The sequence below is a fragment of the Xenopus tropicalis genome, chromosome 2, assembly GCF_000004195.4.
Source record: "Xenopus tropicalis strain Nigerian chromosome 2, UCB_Xtro_10.0, whole genome shotgun sequence".
Taxonomy (NCBI): Eukaryota; Metazoa; Chordata; class Amphibia; order Anura; family Pipidae; genus Xenopus; species Xenopus tropicalis.
Window position 1 is genome coordinate 175,147,740 of NC_030678.2, and position 17,655 is coordinate 175,165,394.

General features: G+C 51.3%; 1 protein-coding gene and 1 pseudogene across 2 annotated transcripts; one reads left to right on the top strand and one right to left on the bottom strand.

The window, feature by feature from the left end:
- Positions 1 to 17,655, bottom strand: part of LOC116406442 — a 954,163-nt pseudogene that overhangs the window by 678,342 nt on the left and 258,166 nt on the right.
- Positions 1,605 to 17,183, top strand: rnf169 (ring finger protein 169). Of its 2 annotated transcripts, none has more exons than XM_031896287.1 (5): positions 1,605 to 2,066; positions 12,304 to 12,402; positions 12,555 to 12,667; positions 12,782 to 12,884; positions 13,815 to 17,183. In XM_031896287.1, the coding sequence occupies exons 1-5, from the start codon at positions 2,052 to 2,054 to the stop codon at positions 14,958 to 14,960; spliced, it is 1,476 nt and encodes a 491-aa protein (XP_031752147.1). In that variant the 5' UTR covers positions 1,605 to 2,051; the 3' UTR covers positions 14,961 to 17,183. The 2 variants fall into 2 exon arrangements, with proteins under 2 accessions (XP_031752147.1, XP_031752146.1); XM_031896286.1 differs by lacking the exon at positions 1,605 to 2,066 and adding an exon at positions 2,824 to 3,392.

Below are 17,655 nucleotides of genomic sequence, written 5' to 3' on the forward strand. Positions count from 1 at the left end.
CCCCAATGTATCACTCATTCCCCCTCTCTGGTAGGGAATCCATAACCTGACTGCCCTTACAGTAAGGAATCCCTTCCTATGCTGATGGTGAGATCCCCTTTCCTCCCCACCCCCAATGAATCACTCATCCCCCTCCCTTGGTAGGGAATCCCATAACTTGACTGCCTTACAGTAAGGAACCCCTTCCTATGCTGATGGTGAGGTCCCCTTCCCTCCCCACCCCCAATGTATCACTCATGCCCCCTCTCTTGGTAGGGAATCTCATAACCTGACTGCCCTTACAGTAAGGAACCCCATCCTATGCTGATGGTGAGATCCCTTTCCTCCCCACCCCCAATGAATCACTCATTCCCCCTCTCTTGGTCGGGAACCCCATAACCTGACTGCCCTCACAGTAAGGAACCCCTTCCTATGCTGATGGTGAGATCCCCTTTTCTCCCCACCCCCAATGAATCACTCATTCCCCCTCTCTTGGTAGGGAATCCCATAACCTGACTGCCCTTACAGTAAGGAACCCCTTCCTATGCTGATGGTGAGATCCCCTTTCCTCCCCACCCCCAATGAATCACTCATTCCCCCTCTCTTGGTAGGGAATCCCATAACCTGACTGCCCTTACAGTAAGGAACCCTTCTATGCTGATGGTGAGATCCCTTTCCTCCCCACCCCCAATGAATCACTCATCCCCCCTCTCTTGGTAGGGAACCCCATAACCTGACTGCCCTTACAGTAAGGAACCCCTTCCTATGCTGATGGGGAGATCCCCTTTCCTCCCCACCCCCAATGAATCACTCATTCCCCCTCTCTTGGTAGGGAACCCCATAACCTGACTGCCCTTACAGTAAGGAACCCCTTCCTTTGCTTACTTGCCTCTTTTGTACTTAAACTTTCCCCCAAGTTCCCCCCTATTTACTAAGGTCCCACTGAACACACTATTAGTACATAGCAGGAAACAGTATAAATAAATGCACTTTTATTCAAAATTAAGTAAATACTATATATGCCCTACAGAGATGTCTGGGGATGCTCCTGCCATGATACAGGCAATATTGCCCCACATTCAGCTTATACAGATGCCCCAGTGGGCTGAGCTCAGTGCTGTAGGTGCCCAGACTAGTGCCCCAGTGCAACAGGACTGTGCAAGGGGGGGGGGGGGCGCCTCTCTGGCTCCGGCAGAACTATAACCCCAGTGTTGCATTGATAGGAGCACCGTATAAGTGCAAAGTACTTGTGCAAATGATGCACCTTTGCCCCCCACTTTATTGCCCCCACCATGGTCAATAGGGATAGGACCAACAAGAATCCCTAGAATTCTGCCCTTGTACCCCTGGACCCCTCCCCCCATCAGCCCTCACCTACCCCCTGAGTCACTATCACCCAGTATATATATATATATATTGTGGCCCCTTAGCTGCCCATGAAGGCTGCACTGTCAGACAGGACTCCTGATGGCAGGAACAAGTGCAGACATGCCCCGTGCTACTCGCACTACATTGCCTCACACTACAGTGCAGCACTCACTCCCTGCCGCTCACTATAGGGATCACCACAGGGATCACCAGAGGAATCACCACAGGGATCACCAGAGGGATCACCACAGGGATCACCAGAGGGATCACCACAGGGATCACCAGAGGGATCATCACAGGGATCACCAGAGGGATCACCACAGGGATCACTAGAGGAATTACCAGCAGGAACACTAGAGGAATCACCAGCAGGAACACTAGAGGGATCACCAGCAGGAACACTAGAGGGATCACCAGCAGGGTCACTAGAGGGATCACCAGAGGAATCACCACAGGGATCACTAGAGGGATCGCCAGCAGGGTCAATAAAGGGATCACCAGCAGGATCACTAGAGGGATCACCAGCAGGATCACTAGAGGGATCACCAGCAGGATCACTATAGGGATCACCAGCAGGGTCACTAGAGGGATCACCAGCAGGGTCACTAGAGGGATCACCAGCAGGGTCACTAGAGGGATCACCAGCAGGGTCAATAGAGGGATCACCAGCAGGATCACTAGAGGGATCACCAGAGGAAGGCACTATGGCACCGCTCCAGGTAAGTATTATTTCCTACTGATACTATGAATGCGCAGAGACTGGCGCCACAATGATATAATATGGGGGGGGGGGGGGGGGGGGCAATTAATGGTAGAGCCCAGAGACCCCCATGACAAAATATTGCTTAACACTTATTTTTACAGCCTGCGGCTGTTTTTGGACTGCAACTCCCAGAATCCCCCAGCAGCCAGAGAGTTTTTCTTTTTTCTTCCTCAGTTTGTGGCCCTGAATTTCTGCACCACATGGGCCCCAACTTAATTGCCCCCAGTGCAGTGTACAGCAGTCATGCCTTATTATGATGAGGGGGCAATTTTTTTAGGGGTATTTAGCTCTCTCCCCAATACTTTAGGCATTAATAACAAAATGCCAAGTCACCTTAACAAAATCAGTGCAGGGTCCCCCAATATTCTGCATCCCCTTCTCTCTCACTCCCAACACCCGTCCCTCCCTCACTCACTGGCTGTCCCCGCACTGCTGGTTAGTGTAACCGGGAAAGGGAGGGATATAGGGCGGAAGGATACAATGTACCGGGTGGTTACACCGTTACAAGGTACAGGCCCCAGGGGTGCGGAAGGATACAATGTACCGGGCGGTAACACTATGTATAAGGTACAAGATAAAGCGCAGGCCCCAGGGGTGCGGAAGGATACAATGTACCTTCGGTTACGCGGTGTATAAGGGACAGGATAGGGCGCAGGACGCATGGGTGTGGAAGGATACAATGTACCGGACGGTTACACGGGGTATAAGGGACAGGATAGAATGCAGGCCGCAGGGGGGAGCGGAAGGATACAATGTATCGGAGGGTTACACGGTGTATAAGGAACGGGATAGAGTGCAGGCCCCAGGAGTGCGGAAGGATACAATGTACCTTAGGTTACACGGTGTATAAGGGGGAAGGATACAATGTACCTTAGGTTACACGATTATAAGAGACTGAAGTGCAGGCCCCAGGGATGCGGAAGGATACAATGTATCGGAGGGTTACAAGGTGTATAAGGGACAGGATAGGGCGCAGGGGGGGAGCGGAAGGATACAATGTATCGGAGGGTTACACGGTGTATAAAAGACAGGACGAGCACAAACACCGGTTTCACTCCCGCACAGACATGCCGGCCCCTGTCTCCTCCCTCACAGTCTCTCTCAGTTCTGAGGAGGGGCGTGGCGGAGGGTAGGGAGGATATCCGGTCTGGGACCCTCCCCCTGTGTCCGGGGATGTGATTCCCGCTCGGACTGTGGCGCAAACATATCGGGGATTCCCCGGGTCCTGCCCCGCCTTAAGGTTATGTCTCGGGCCCGGAGAGGGACGGGGAGAGCGGCCCAGGTGGGTTCCGGGGGGCCCTGTCTGTGTTCGATAGGCCAGTTGGTAGGGGGTGTAACTGTGTGTAACTATAGGGTCTGTGCTTATATGGGGGCGGGGTGTACTGACCCAGGGGTCTGTGTGCTTATATGGGGGTACTGACAGACTCGGGGGTCTGTGCTTATATGGGGGTACTGACAGACTCAGGGGTCTGTGCTTATATGGGGGTACTGACAGACTCAGGGGTCTGTGTGCTTATATGGGGGTACTGACAGACTCAGGGGGTCTCCTGTGCTTATATGGGGGTACTGACAGACTCAGGGGTCTGTGTGCTTATATGGGGGTACTGACAGACTCAGGGGTCTCTGTGCTTATATGGGGGTACTGACAGACTCAGGGGTCTCTGTGCTTATATGGGGGTACTGACAGACTCAGGGGTCTCTGTGCTTATATGGGGGTACTGACAGACTCAGGGGTCTGTGCTTATATGGGGGTACTGACAGACTCAGGGGTCTGTGCTTATATGGGGGTACTGACAGACTCAGGGGTCTGTGCTTATATGGGGGTACTGACAGACTCAGGGGTCTGTGCTTATATGGGGGTACTGACAGACTCAGGGGTCTCTGTGCTTATATGGGGGTACTGACAGACTCAGGGGTCTGTGCTTATATGGGGGCGGGGGTGTACTGACTCAGGGGTCTGTGCTTATATGGGGGTACTGACAGACTCAGGGGTCTGTGTGCTTATATGGGGGTACTGACAGACTCAGGGGTCTTGTGCTTATATGGGGGTACTGACAGACTCAGGGGTCTGTGCTTATATGGGGGTACTTGACAGACTCAGGGGTCTGTGTGCTTAATATGGGGGTACTGACAACTCGGGGTCTGTGCTTATATGGGGGTACTGACAGACTCAGGGGTCTGTGTGCTTATATGGGGGTACTGACAGACTCAGGGGTCTGTGTGCTTATATGGGGGTACTGACAGACTCAGGGGTCTCTGTGCTTATATGGGGGTACTGACAGACTCAGGGGTCTCTGTGCTTATTGGGGGTACTGGACAGACTCAGGGGTCTGGTGCTTATATGGGGGTACTGACAGACTCAGGGGTCTGGTGCTTATATGGGGGTACTGACAGACTCAGGGGTCTGTGCTTATATGGGGGTACTGACAGACTCAGGGGTCTGTGCTTATATGGGGGTACTGACAGACTCAGGGTCCTCTGTGCTTATATGGGGTACTGACAGACTCAGGGGTCTGTGCTTATATGGGGGTACTGACAGACTCAGGGGTCTGTGCTTATATGGGGTACTGACAGACTCAGGGGTCTCTGTGCTTATATGGGGGTACTGACAGACTCAGGGGTCTGTGCTTATATGGGGGTACTGACAGACTCAGACTCTGGGTCTCTGTGCTGCTATATGGGGGTACTGACAGACTCAGGGGTCTGTGTGTGCTTAATAGGGGGTACTGACAGACCCAGGGGTCTCTGTGCTTATATGGGGGTACTGACAGACTCAGGGGTCTGTGTGCTTATATGGGGGTACTGATGCAGACTCAGGGGTACTCTGTGTGCTTATATGGGGGTACTGACACTCAGGGGTCTGTGCTTATATGGGGGTCTGACAGACTCAGGGGTCTTGTGCTTATATGGGGGTACTGACAGACTCAGGGGTCTCTGTGCTTATATGGGGGTACTGACAGACTCAGGGGTCTGTGTGCTTATATGGGGGTACTGACAGACTCAGGGGTCTCTGTGCTTATATGGGGGTACTGACAGACTCGGGTCTGTGTGCTTATATGGGGGTACTGACAGACTCAGGGGTCTGTGCTTATATGGGGTACTGACAGACTCAGGGGTCTGTGTGCTTATATGGGGTACTGACAGACTCAGGGGTCTCTGTGCTTATATGGGGGTACTGACAGACTCAGGGGTTCTCCTTATATGGGGGTACTGACAGACTCAGGGGTCTCTGTGCTTATATGGGGGTACTGACAGACTCAGGGGTCTCTGTGCTTATATGGGGGTACTGACAGACTCAGGGGTCTCTGTGCTTATATGGGGGTACTGACAGACTCAGGGGTCTGTGCTTATATGGGGGTACTGAGACAGGGTCTGTGTTATATGGGGGTACTGCAGGGGGTCTGTGCTTATATGGGGGTACTGACAGACTCAGGGGTCTGTGTCTTATATGGGGGTACTGACAGACTCAGGGGTCTGTGTGCTTATATGGGGGTACTGACAGACTCAGGGGTCTCTGGTGCTTATATGGGGTACTGACAGACTCAGGGGTCTGTGCTTATATGGGGGTACTGACAGACTCAGGGGTCTGTGCTTATATGGGGGTACTGACAGACTCAGGGGTCTCTGTGCTTATATGGGGGTACTGACAGACTCAGGGGTCTGTGCTTATATGGGGGTACTGACAGACTCAGGGGTCTGTGTGCTTATATGGGGGTACTGACAGACTCAGGGTCTGTGCTTATATGGGGGTACTGACAGACTAAGGGGTCTGTGTGCTTATATGGGGGTACTGACAAGACTCAGGGGTCTGGTGCTTATATGGGGGTACTGACAGACTCAGGGGTCTCTGTGCTTATATGGGGGTACTGACAGACTCAGGGGTCTCTGTGCTTATATGGGGGTACTGACAGACTCGGGGTCTGTGCTTATATGGGGTTACTGACAGACTCAGGGTCTCTGTGCTTATATGGGGTACTGACAGACTCAGGGCGTCCCTCCCTGTGCTTTATATTGGGGGTACTGACAGACTCAGGGGTCTCTGTGGCTTATATGGGGGTACTGACAGACTCAGGGGTCTGTGTGCTTATATGGGGGTACTGACAGACTCAGGGTCTGTGTGCTTATATGGGGGTACTGACAGACTCAGGGGTCTCTGTGCTTATATGGGGGTACTGACAGACTCGGGTCTGTGTGCTTATATGGGGGTACTGACAGACTCAGGGGTCTCTGTGCTTATATGGGGGTACTGACAGACTCAGGGGTCTGTGTGCTTATATGGGGGTACTGACAGACTCAGGGGTCTCTGTGCTTATATGGGGGTACTGACAGACTCAGGGTTCTGTGCTTATATGGGGGTACTGACAGACTCAGGGGTCTGTGTGCTTATATGGGGGGTACTGACAGACTCAGGGGTCTCTGTGCTTATATGGGACTGACAGACCTCGGGTCTGTGTGCTTATATGGGGGTACTGACAGACTCAGGGGTCTCTGTGCTTATATGGGGGTACTGACAGACTCAGGGGTCTCTGTGCTTATATGGGGGTACTGACAGACTCAGGGGTCTCTGTGCTTATATGGGGGTACTGACAGACTCAGGGGTCTGTGTGCTTATATGGGGGTACTGACAGACTCAGGGGTCTGTGTGCTTATATGGGGGTACTGACAGACTCAGGGGTCTGTGCTTATATGGGGGTACTGACAGACTCAGGGGTCTCTGTGCTTATATGGGGGTACTGACAGACTCAGGGGTTCTCTGTGCTTATATGGGGGTACTGACAGACTGGCGGGTCTGTGTGCTTATATGGGGGTACTGACAGACTCAGGGTCTCTGTGCTTATATGGGGGTACTGACAGACTCAGGGGTCTCTGTGCTTATATGGGGGTACTGACAGACTCAGGGGTCTCTGTGCTTATATGGGGGTACTGACAGACTCAGGGGTCTGTGTGCTTATATGGGGGTACTGACAGACTCAGGGGTCTGTGTGCTTATATGGGGGTACTGACAGACTCTTCGGGTCTGTGTGCTTATATGGGGGTACTGACAGACTCAGGGGCCCTGTGCTTAATGGGGGTACTGACAGACTCAGGGGTCTCTGTGCTTATATGGGGGTACTGACAGACTCAGGGGTCTCTGTGCTTATATGGGGGTACTGACAGACTCAGGGGTCTTGCTTATATGGGGGTACTGACAGACTCAGGGTCTGTGTTATATGGGGTACTGACAGACTCAGGGGTCTGTGTGCTTATATGGGGTACTGACAGACTCAGGGTCCTGTGCTTATATGGGGGTACTGACAGACTCAGGGGTCTGTGTGCTTATATGGGGGTACTGACAGACTAGGGTCTGTGCTTATATGGGGGTACTGACAGACTCAGGGGTCTGTGCTTATATGGGGGTACTGACAGACTCAGGGGTCTGTGTGCTTATTGGGGGTACTGACAGACTCAGGGGTCTGTGCTTATATGGGGGTACTGACAGACTCAGGGGTCTGTGCTTATATGGGGTACTGACAGACTCAGGGGTCTGTGCTATATGGGGTATGACACTCAGGGTCTGTGCTATTGGGGTACTGACAGACTCAGGGGTCTGTGCTTATATGGGGTACTGACAGACTCAGGGGTCTGTGCTTATATGGGGGTACTGACAGACTCAGGGGTCTGTGTGCTTATATGGGGTACTGACAGACTCAGGGGTCTGTGCTTATATGGGGGTACTGTGACAGACTCAGGGGTCTTGTGCTATTGGGGTACTGAGACTCAGGGTCTGTGCTTATATGGGGGTACTGACAGACTCAGGGTCTCTGTGCTTATATGGGGGTACTGACAGACTCAGGGGTCTGTGCTTATATGGGGGTACTGACAGACTCAGGGCGTCTGTGCTTATATGGGGGTACTGACAGACTCAGGGGTCTGTGCTTATATGGGGGTACTGACAGACTCAGGGGTCTGTGGCTTATATGGGGGTACTGAACAGACTCAGGGGTCTGTGTGCTTATATGGGGGTACTGACAGACTCAGGGGTCTGTGCTTATATGGGGGTACTGACAGACTCAGGGGTCTTGTGTGCTTATATGGGGGTACTGACAGACTCAGGGGTCTCTGTGCTTATATGGGGTACTGACAGACTCAGGGGTCTCTGTGCTTATATGGGGGTACTGACAGACTCAGGGGTCTGTGCTTATATGGGGGTACTGACAGACTCAGGGGTCTGTGCTTATATGGGGGTACTGACAGACTCAGGGGTCTGTGCTTATATGGGGGTACTGACAGACTCAGGGGTCTGTGCTTATATGGGGGTACTGACAGACTCGGGTCTGTGCTTATATGGGGGTACTGACAGACTCAGGGGTCTCTGTGCTTATATGGGGGTACTGACAGACTCAGGGGTCTGTGTGCTTATATGGGGGTACTGACAGACTCAGGGTCTTGTGCTTATATGGGGGTACTGACAGACTCAGGGGTCTGTGCTTATATGGGGGTACTGACAGACTCAGGGGTCTGTGCTTATATGGGGTACTGACAGACTCAGGGTCTGTGTGCTTATATGGGGGTACTGACAGACTCAGGGGTCTGTGCTTATATGGGGGTACTGACAGACTCGGGTCTGTGCTTATATGGGGGTACTGACAGACTCAGGGTCTGTGCTTATATGGGGGTACTGACAGACTCAGGGGTCTGTGGTGCTTATATGGGGGTACTGACAGACTCAGGGGTCTGTGTGCTTATATGGGGGTACTGACAGACTCAGGGGTCTGTGCTTATATGGGGGTACTGACAGACTCAGGGGTCTGTGTGCTTATATGGGGGTACTGACAGACTCAGGGGTCTGTGCTTATATGGGGGTACTGACAGACTCAGGGGTCTGTGCTTATATGGGGGTACTGACAGACTCAGGGGTCTGTGTGCTTATATGGGGGTACTGACAGACTCAGGGTCTCTGTGCTTATATGGGGGTACTGACAGACTCAGGGGTCTGTGTGCTTATATGGGGGTACTGACAGACTCAGGGGTCTTGTGCTTATATGGGGGTACTGACAGACTCAGGGGTCTGTGTGCTTATATGGGGGTACTGACAGACTCAGGGGTCTGTGTGCTTATATGGGGGTACTGACAGACTCAGGGGTCTGTGTGCTTATATGGGGGTACTGACAGACTCAGGGGTCTGTGTGCTTATATGGGGGTACTGACAGACTCAGGGGTCTCTGTGCTTATATGGGGGTACTGACAGACTCAGGGGTCTCTGTGCTTATATGGGGGTACTGACAGACTCAGGGGTCTCTGTGCTTATATGGGGGTACTGACAGACTCAGGGGTCTGTGTGCTTATATGGGGGTACTGACAGACTCAGGGGTCTTGTGCTTATATGGGGGTACTGACAGACTCAGGGGTCTGTGCTTATATGGGGTACTGACAGACTCAGGGGTCTGTGCTTATATGGGGGTACTGACAGACTCAGGGGTCTGTGTGCTTATATGGGGTACTGACAGACTCAGGGGTCTGTGTGCTTATATGGGGGTACTGACAGACTCAGGGGTCTGTGTGCTTAATATGGGGGTACTGACAGACTCAGGGGTCTGTGCTTATATGGGGGTACTGACAGACTCAGGGGTCTGTGCTTGTTATGGGGGTACTGACAGACTCAGGGGTCTGTGGCTTATATGGGGTACTGACAGACTCAGGGGTCTGTGTGCTTATATGGGGGTACTGACAGACTCAGGGGGTCTGTGTGCTTATATGGGGGTACTGACAGACTCAGGGGTCTGTGCTTATATGGGGGTACTGACAGACTCAGGGGTCTGTGCTTATATGGGGGTACTGACAACTCAGGGGTCTGTTGCTTATATGGGGGTACTGACAACTCAGGGGTCCTGTGCTTATATGGGGGTACTGACAGACTCAGGGGTCTGTGCTTATATGGGGGACTGACAGACTCAGGGGTCTGTGCTTATATGGGGGTACTGACAGACTCAGGGTCTGTGTGCTTATATGGGGGTACTGACAGACTCAGGGGTCTGTGTGCTTATATGGGGGTACTGACAGACTCAGGGGTCTGTGTGCTTATATGGGGGTACTGACAGACTCAGGGGTCTGTGTGCTTATATGGGGGTACTGACAGACTCAGGGGTCTGTGCTTATATGGGGGGTACTGACAGACTCAGGGTCTGTGCTTATATGGGGGTACTGACTGACTCAGGGTCTGTGTGCTTATATGGGGGTACTGACAGACTCAGGGGTCTGTGTGCTTATATGGGGGTACTTACTGACTCAGGGGTCTGTGTGCTTATATGGGGGTACTGACTGACTCAGGGGTCTCTGTGCTTATATGGGGGTACTGACAGACTCAGGGGTCTGTGTGCTTATATGGGGGTACTGACTGACTCAGGGTCTGTGTGCTTATATGGGGGTACTGACAGACTCAGGGGTCTGTGTGCTTATATGGGGGTACTGACTGACTCAGGGGTCTGTGTGCTTATATGGGGGTACTGACAGACTCAGGGGTCTGTGTGCTTATATGGGGGTACTGACAGACTCAGGGGTCTGTGTGCTTATATGGGGGTACTGACAGACTCAGCGGTCTGTGTGCTTATATGGGGGTACTGACAGGACTCAGGGGTCTGTGCTTATATGGGGGTACTGACAGACTCAGGGTCTGTGGCTTATATGGGGGTACTGACACTCAGGGGTCTGTGCTTATATGGGGTAACTGACAGACTCAGGGGTCTCTGTGCTTATATGGGGGTACTGACAGACTCAGGGGTCTCTGTGCTTATATGGGGGTACTGACAGACTCAGGGGTCTGTGTGCTTATATGGGGGTACTGACAGACTCAGGGGTCTGTGTGCTTATATGGGGGTACTGACAGACTCAGGGGTCTGTGTGCTTATATGGGGGTACTGACAGACTCAGGGGTCTGTGTGCTTATATGGGGGTACTGACAGACTCAGGGGTCTGTGTGCTTATATGGGGGTACTGACAGACTCAGGGGTCTGTGCTTATATGGGGGTACTGACAGACTCAGGGGTCTGTGCTTATATGGGGATACTGACAGACTCGGGTCTGTGTGCTTATATGGGGGTACTGACAGACTCAGGGGTCTCTGTGCTTATATGGGGGTACTGACAGACTCAGGGGTCTGTGTGCTTATATGGGGGTACTGACACTCAGGGGTCTGTGCTTATATGGGGGTACTGACAGACTCAGGGGTCTGTGCTTATATGGGGGTACTGACTGACTCAGGGGTCTGTGCTTATATGGGGGTACTGACAGACTCAGGGGTCTGTGCTTATATGGGGGTACTGACAGACTCAGGGGTCTGTGTGCTTATATGGGGGTACTGACTGACTCAGGGGTCTGTGTGCTTATATGGGGGTACTGACAGACTCAGGGGTCTGTGCTTATATGGGGGTACTGACTGACTCAGGGGTCTGTGCTTATATGGGGGTACTGACAGACTCAGGGGTCTGTGTGCTTATATGGGGGTACTGACAGACTCAGGGGTCTGTGTGCTTATATGGGCGTACTGACTGACTCAGGGGTCTGTGTGCTTATATGGGGGTACTGACTGACTCAGGGGTCTCTGTGCTTATATGGGGGTACTGACAGACTCAGGGGTCTGTGTGCTTATATGGGGGTACTGACTGACTCAGGGGTCTGTGTGCTTATATGGGGGTACTGACAGACTCAGGGGTCTGTGTGCTTATATGGGGGTACTGACAGACTCAGGGGTCTGTGTGCTTATATGGGGGTACTGACAGACTCAGGGGTCTGTGTGCTTATATGGGGGTACTGACAGACTCAGGGGTCTGTGTGCTTATATGGGGGTACTGACAGACTCAGGGGTCTGTGCTTATATGGGGGTACTGACAGACTCAGGGGTCTGTGTGCTTATATGGGGGTACTGACAGACTCAGGGGTCTGTGCTTATATGGGGGTACTGACTGACTCAGGGGTCTGTGTGCTTATATGGGGGTACTGACAGACTCAGGGGTCTGTGTGCTTATTTGGGGGTACTGACTGACTCAGGGGTCTGTGTGCTTATATGGGGGTACTGACAGACTCAGGGGTCTCTGTGCTTATATGGGGGTACTGACAGACTCAGGGGTCTGTGCTTATATGGGGGGGTCACTGCACAGCACCCCCATATGGTAACTTGTTTTGCTACTGGTTTACGCCCGTTTGCTCTTCTTTTGAAGATAAATGATGAAAAAGAAAAAGAGGATAAAGATTCCGAGGATCTGAGCCAGAAGTTGCCCCAGGCAGAGGCAGAAAGTCTGCTGCTTAAGCTGAACCAGGTGAGGTCTCGCTGTACAGGCCCATGGGGTGTCTCTTACACCCCCCCATCTCTAACACAAGGGTGGGCTGGGGCCTTGTTTTATCTCTTTACTTACTGTTAGTATTGGGGTTATTCTCCCCTTTAAGCTGCTTTGTACTCTTCCCCCCACAGCAGCCCCAGCGCCTCTCCGACTCTGAGAATGAAGAGCCAATCCCAGGCAGGGTCCCTCACCGGTCGGCCTTTGTTCCCAAGAGCAGTGCCAACTCCCTGACCTCCTTGGCCTGGTAAGGCGCCAGATCCCCTTGGTGAAGGTCACATGATTGGTCATTTCCATGAGGGGCGGTGGCTGCTCCCGTGAGTGCCCGTTACCCCCTAATGTTACCCCCTTTCTTTGCTAGGAGCCGCCACAGTAAGGTGGAACGGAGCCAGAGCTGCACCGATACAGTAAATGAGAGCTTCCCGCTGGGCAGGAGGAAAGCGGCACCGGCCCCAAAAGTCAAGGTAAGAAAGGATGAATGCCCCCATTGGGTGGTCTTATACTGGTATTGCCCATGAATGTATCCCAGTTACAGCCCACTGTAAACCAGTGCCCACTGCTGGTATTGCTGTGTTTTTAGTTTATTGCTCAAATCAGACACATATCTATTGGTTAGGTGTAATATGTATTAATGTAGTCCTTGGGAGGGGCTGTTCCTGCTGAATTGTGCTTTGTACAGGGGAATCCCTATGTGCCATAGTTTTATGGTATCTCTCTGTACAGGCTATGGGCAAACTTAGGGGGCTGTTCCTGCTGAATTGTGCTTAGTACAGGGGAATCCCTATGTGCCATAGTTTTATGGTATCTCTCTGTACAGGCTATGAGCAAACTTAGGGGGCTGTTCCTGCTGAATTGTGCTTAGTACAGGGGAATCCCTATGTGCCATAGTTTTATGGTATCTCTCTGTACAGGCTATGGGCAAACTTAGGGGGCTGTTCCTGCTGAATTGTGCTTAGTACAGGGGAATCCCTATGTGCCATAGTTTTATGGTATCTCTCTGTACAGGCTATGAGCAAACTTAGGGGCTGTTCCTGCTGAATTGTGCTTAGTACAGGGGAATCCCTATGTGCCATAGTTTTATGGTATCTCTCTGTACAGGCTATGAGCAAACTTAGGGCTGTTCCTGCTGAATTGTGCTTAGTACAGGGGAATCCCTATGTGCCATAGTTTTATGGTATCTCTCTGTACAGGCTATGAGCAAACTTAGGGGGCTGTTCCTGCTGAATTGTGCTTAGTACAGGGGAATCCCTATGTGCCATAGTTTTATGGTATCTCTCTGTACAGGCTATGAGCAAACTTAGGGGGCTGTTCCTGCTGAATTGTGCTTAGTACAGGGGAATACCTATGCAACCTATTCTGTTACAGAATGACTAAGAATTGCATTCATTTTGCAGGTCCCCTTCGGAGGATGCCTCTCTTCTGCAGTTGTCGGGGTCCTGTTGTCCACAGAAAACAGCCGCTCCTTCTCCGCCCCTGTTCTGACGGCTGACAAACGCCTGTCCCTGAACCCTCTGACCTCCTTTGTGCCGCTGCATAAGCCCGAGCGATCCATCAGCCCGGAGAGCAACGACAGCATTTCCGAGGAGCTCAACCACTTTAAGCCAATCGTGTGCTCTCCTTGCACCCCTCCCAAGAGATTGCCCGACGGCAAAGTTCTAAGCCCCGTTATCATCAAGTCGACGCCCAGAAACCTCAGAAAGAGCCTCCAGAAGCCTACCAGCTACGAGGCCAGCCCCGTGATCCTGAAAAAGTGGGAGCAAGTCTTCCAAGACCGGCAGATGAAAAGGACCCTCTCCAAAGGGACGTTGACATCTTCCGCCGAACCCGATGAAGGGGCTTCCTCCCAAAAGAACCAATCGCTGTCCAGCAGGGAACTGTTCGCTTGTAAGGACAGCCCCAGTGGGAAGCGCAAGTCTTTACTGGGGGATCTGGAACTTTTACCCTCCTCTAGCAAAAGTGTTCAGTTGGAAATGAATGATGAAGGACAGAACCAAGTTTTACCAAACAACGATAGCCTGGTGGGCATGGGGCCCCCCACTAGGAGGAGAGGGGCCACGGGCTTTACTGATCTCAATTCCAATGCACATGGAGGCTCCAAACCAATAGAGGCTGAGAGAGAAAAGACTCTGCCCCATTCCAAGTGTCTTCGAGTAACATCACTTAAATCGGCAATGAAACGCCCTCACAGAACCAGCGCCCAACCGGTCAATATGCAAAATGGCGCCTGCTTCAGTGCCGCTGAGAACATCAGCCCCCAGTTGCCCCAACGCAGAGGCCAGAAGAAGAGATGTAAAACCAAGCACTTAGAACAGAACGGCTCCATCAAGAGGTTAAGGGTCACGCGCGGGGACAGACGTGTTCAGGGCCTGGACCTGTGCTGGAAAGAGACAGAACCAAGGTTGACCCAAGAGGAGGAGGACAAAAAGCTGGCACTTAAGCTCCAACAGATATTCGACAAGGAAACACGGACGGTAAATCGATGCAAAGGGAGCCGGGACGAGTACCCCTTGCGTTCCAAAAGCACCGCCGGCGCAAACTAGCACTTCGTTATTTTTGCATTTTCTAGTAGGATCTAATCTGAAAAAAACAAGGATTTATAGAAATTACTATTTTTGTTCCCCCCATATTTTTTTCATAAATAATCTATAAATGGGTAAGAGGGCATTGGGCGTAGAACCATAGTGTATTAGGGTGGAAGATGGCCGCAGAGCCGTGACCAGTCCAGATGGATAAAAGCAGCAGAACCAAGACCAGTTAAGATGGACATCATCAGCAGAACCATGACCAGATGGACAACATCAGCAGAACCATGACTGGTCAAGACAGATGATGGCAACAGAACCATGACCAGTTAAGATGGACATCATCAGCAGAACCATGACCAGATGGACAACATGAGCAGAACCATGACCAGATGGACAACATGAGCAGAACCATGACTGGTCAAGACAGATGATGGCAATAGAACCATGACCAGTTAAGATGGACATCATCAGCAGAACCATGACCAGATGGACAACATCAACAGAACCATGACCAGTTAAGATGAATAAAAGCAGCAGAACCAAGACCAGTTAAGATTGACAACATCAGCAGAACCATGCCTGGTCAAGACAGATGATGGCAGCAGAACCATGACCAGTTAAGATGGATGATAGCAGTAGAACCATGACCAGTCCAGATGGATAACAGCAGCAGAACCAAGACCAGTTAAGATGGACAACATCAGCAGAACCATGCCTGGTCAAGACAGATGATGGCAGCAGAACCATGACCAGTTAAGATGGATGATAGCAGTAGAACCATGACCAGTTAAGACGAACATCATCAGCAGGACTATGACTGGTCAAGACAGATGATGGCAGCAGAACCATGATCAATCCAGATGGATGATAGCAGCAGAACCATGACCAGTTAAGATGGACATCATCAGCAGATCTATGAGTGGTCAAGACAGATGATGGCAGCAGAACCATGACCAGATGGACAATATCAGCAGAACCATGACTGGTCAAGACAGATGGTGGCAGCAGAACCATGACCAGTTAAGATGGACATCATTAGCAGGACCATGACTAGTCAAGACAGATCAGCAGTATCATGACCAATCAAGATGGACGATGGCAGCAACTTTTAGGTTTTAGGAGAACTTTTATCCATCAATGTCCATAATCTACCTTCTCGTGCCCTGTTGCAAGTCTCGCTTCTCTCTGTGTCGGCCATTGCTGCGCCACGGTCTCGCTTGTCCTGGTGAAGTACCTGCCTCTCTCTAACCGCTAACGCCGCCATCGCTACAGCTTAGTGATTTCAAAGCAAGGGCTCTTCTATGTTACTATGCAGTATTTATGCATCCAGAGAGGGGGGGGGGGGCGTGTTCCTGTTGCCCCTCCAGACAACACTAAGAGGGGAAAACATTGAGATTATTTTATAAAGTTCATTGCAAAGTTCTGGCCTTGATGGCTCTCAAGTGAGGAACTCTAGGAGGACAACCAACGGTCTTGGCCACCTTGACTGGGCAGTGCCCCCACTATGACTAGGAATCCCCCTACAGAAGTCTGTTCTGATAAAGTCAAGCTGAGTTCCTCTCCACAGAGGTTAGTAGGTGAGGGATAGTGCACCCCCACATGTTTAATATAAGGATATAAGAAGCATTTGGATGTTCCCATCCATCAGATGTCTTTATTGGACTAACTTCCATATCAAGGACAAGACCAACCCCTCTTTAGTACTTGGGGGTGTATCCCCTGTCCAACTTTCCATACATTGGGCAGTTTGCTCACTACTGTACTTGCCCAAATTATAAGGTGATGGTGTCATTTAAAGGGGCCAATGATGGGGGCGGGGCCATGCAAATCTCTTCCAGGGCCACAATCTGACCCATGGGCCTCCAGCAGGACAGTCCTACCCTATATAATTCCTTGGTGGTCATGGCTTGATATTGGGGTCTGCTCCCCCTCACTGTTGATTGGTCGGTCTGTCCATGGAATGGAGGTTACATTCAGTGCAGGGGAATATATCTGTATATCTGTCTCTCTCTGACATCACTAAGGGGCAGTTATAAGGATCTGAAGCTCTTGTATATTATAATGTCACCGCTAACAGCTGAGGCCGCCGGGGAGTAACTCCCAGTCAGCCAGAGGCGGGGCTTGAGTATAGGAGGTTATTACTGAAGTGTTAAACGCTACATCTTGCCACCAATAAGCTCTGTGTTCTCAAGTGATGCCCGCTGGGAAATAAATGGGCGTTGGCTTTTTGTAATTTAATGGAGATTTGTGATTTGTTTTCCCTTTATATTCCACCTTCTATTCCAGCTCCCTCCCATATGTATAAATACAAATATACAGAGAGGGAATGTTCTGGGCACACAATAAGCTGTACCCCCATACTGTACTGTCTAAGGGAAACACTATGGCACCCCCTACCCATATGTATAAATACAAATATACAGAGAAGGAATGTTCTGGGCACACAATAAGCTGTACTCCATACTGTACTGTCTAAGGGAAACACTATGGCACCCCCTACCCATATGTATAAATACAAATATACAGAGAGGGAATGTTCTGGGCACACAATAAGCTGTACCCCCATACTGTACTGTCTAAGGGAAACACTATGGCACCCCCTACCCATATGTATAAATACAAATATACAGAGAGGGAATGTTCTGGGCACACAATAAGCTGTACCCCCATACTGTACTGTCTAAGGGAAACACTATGGCACCTCCTACCC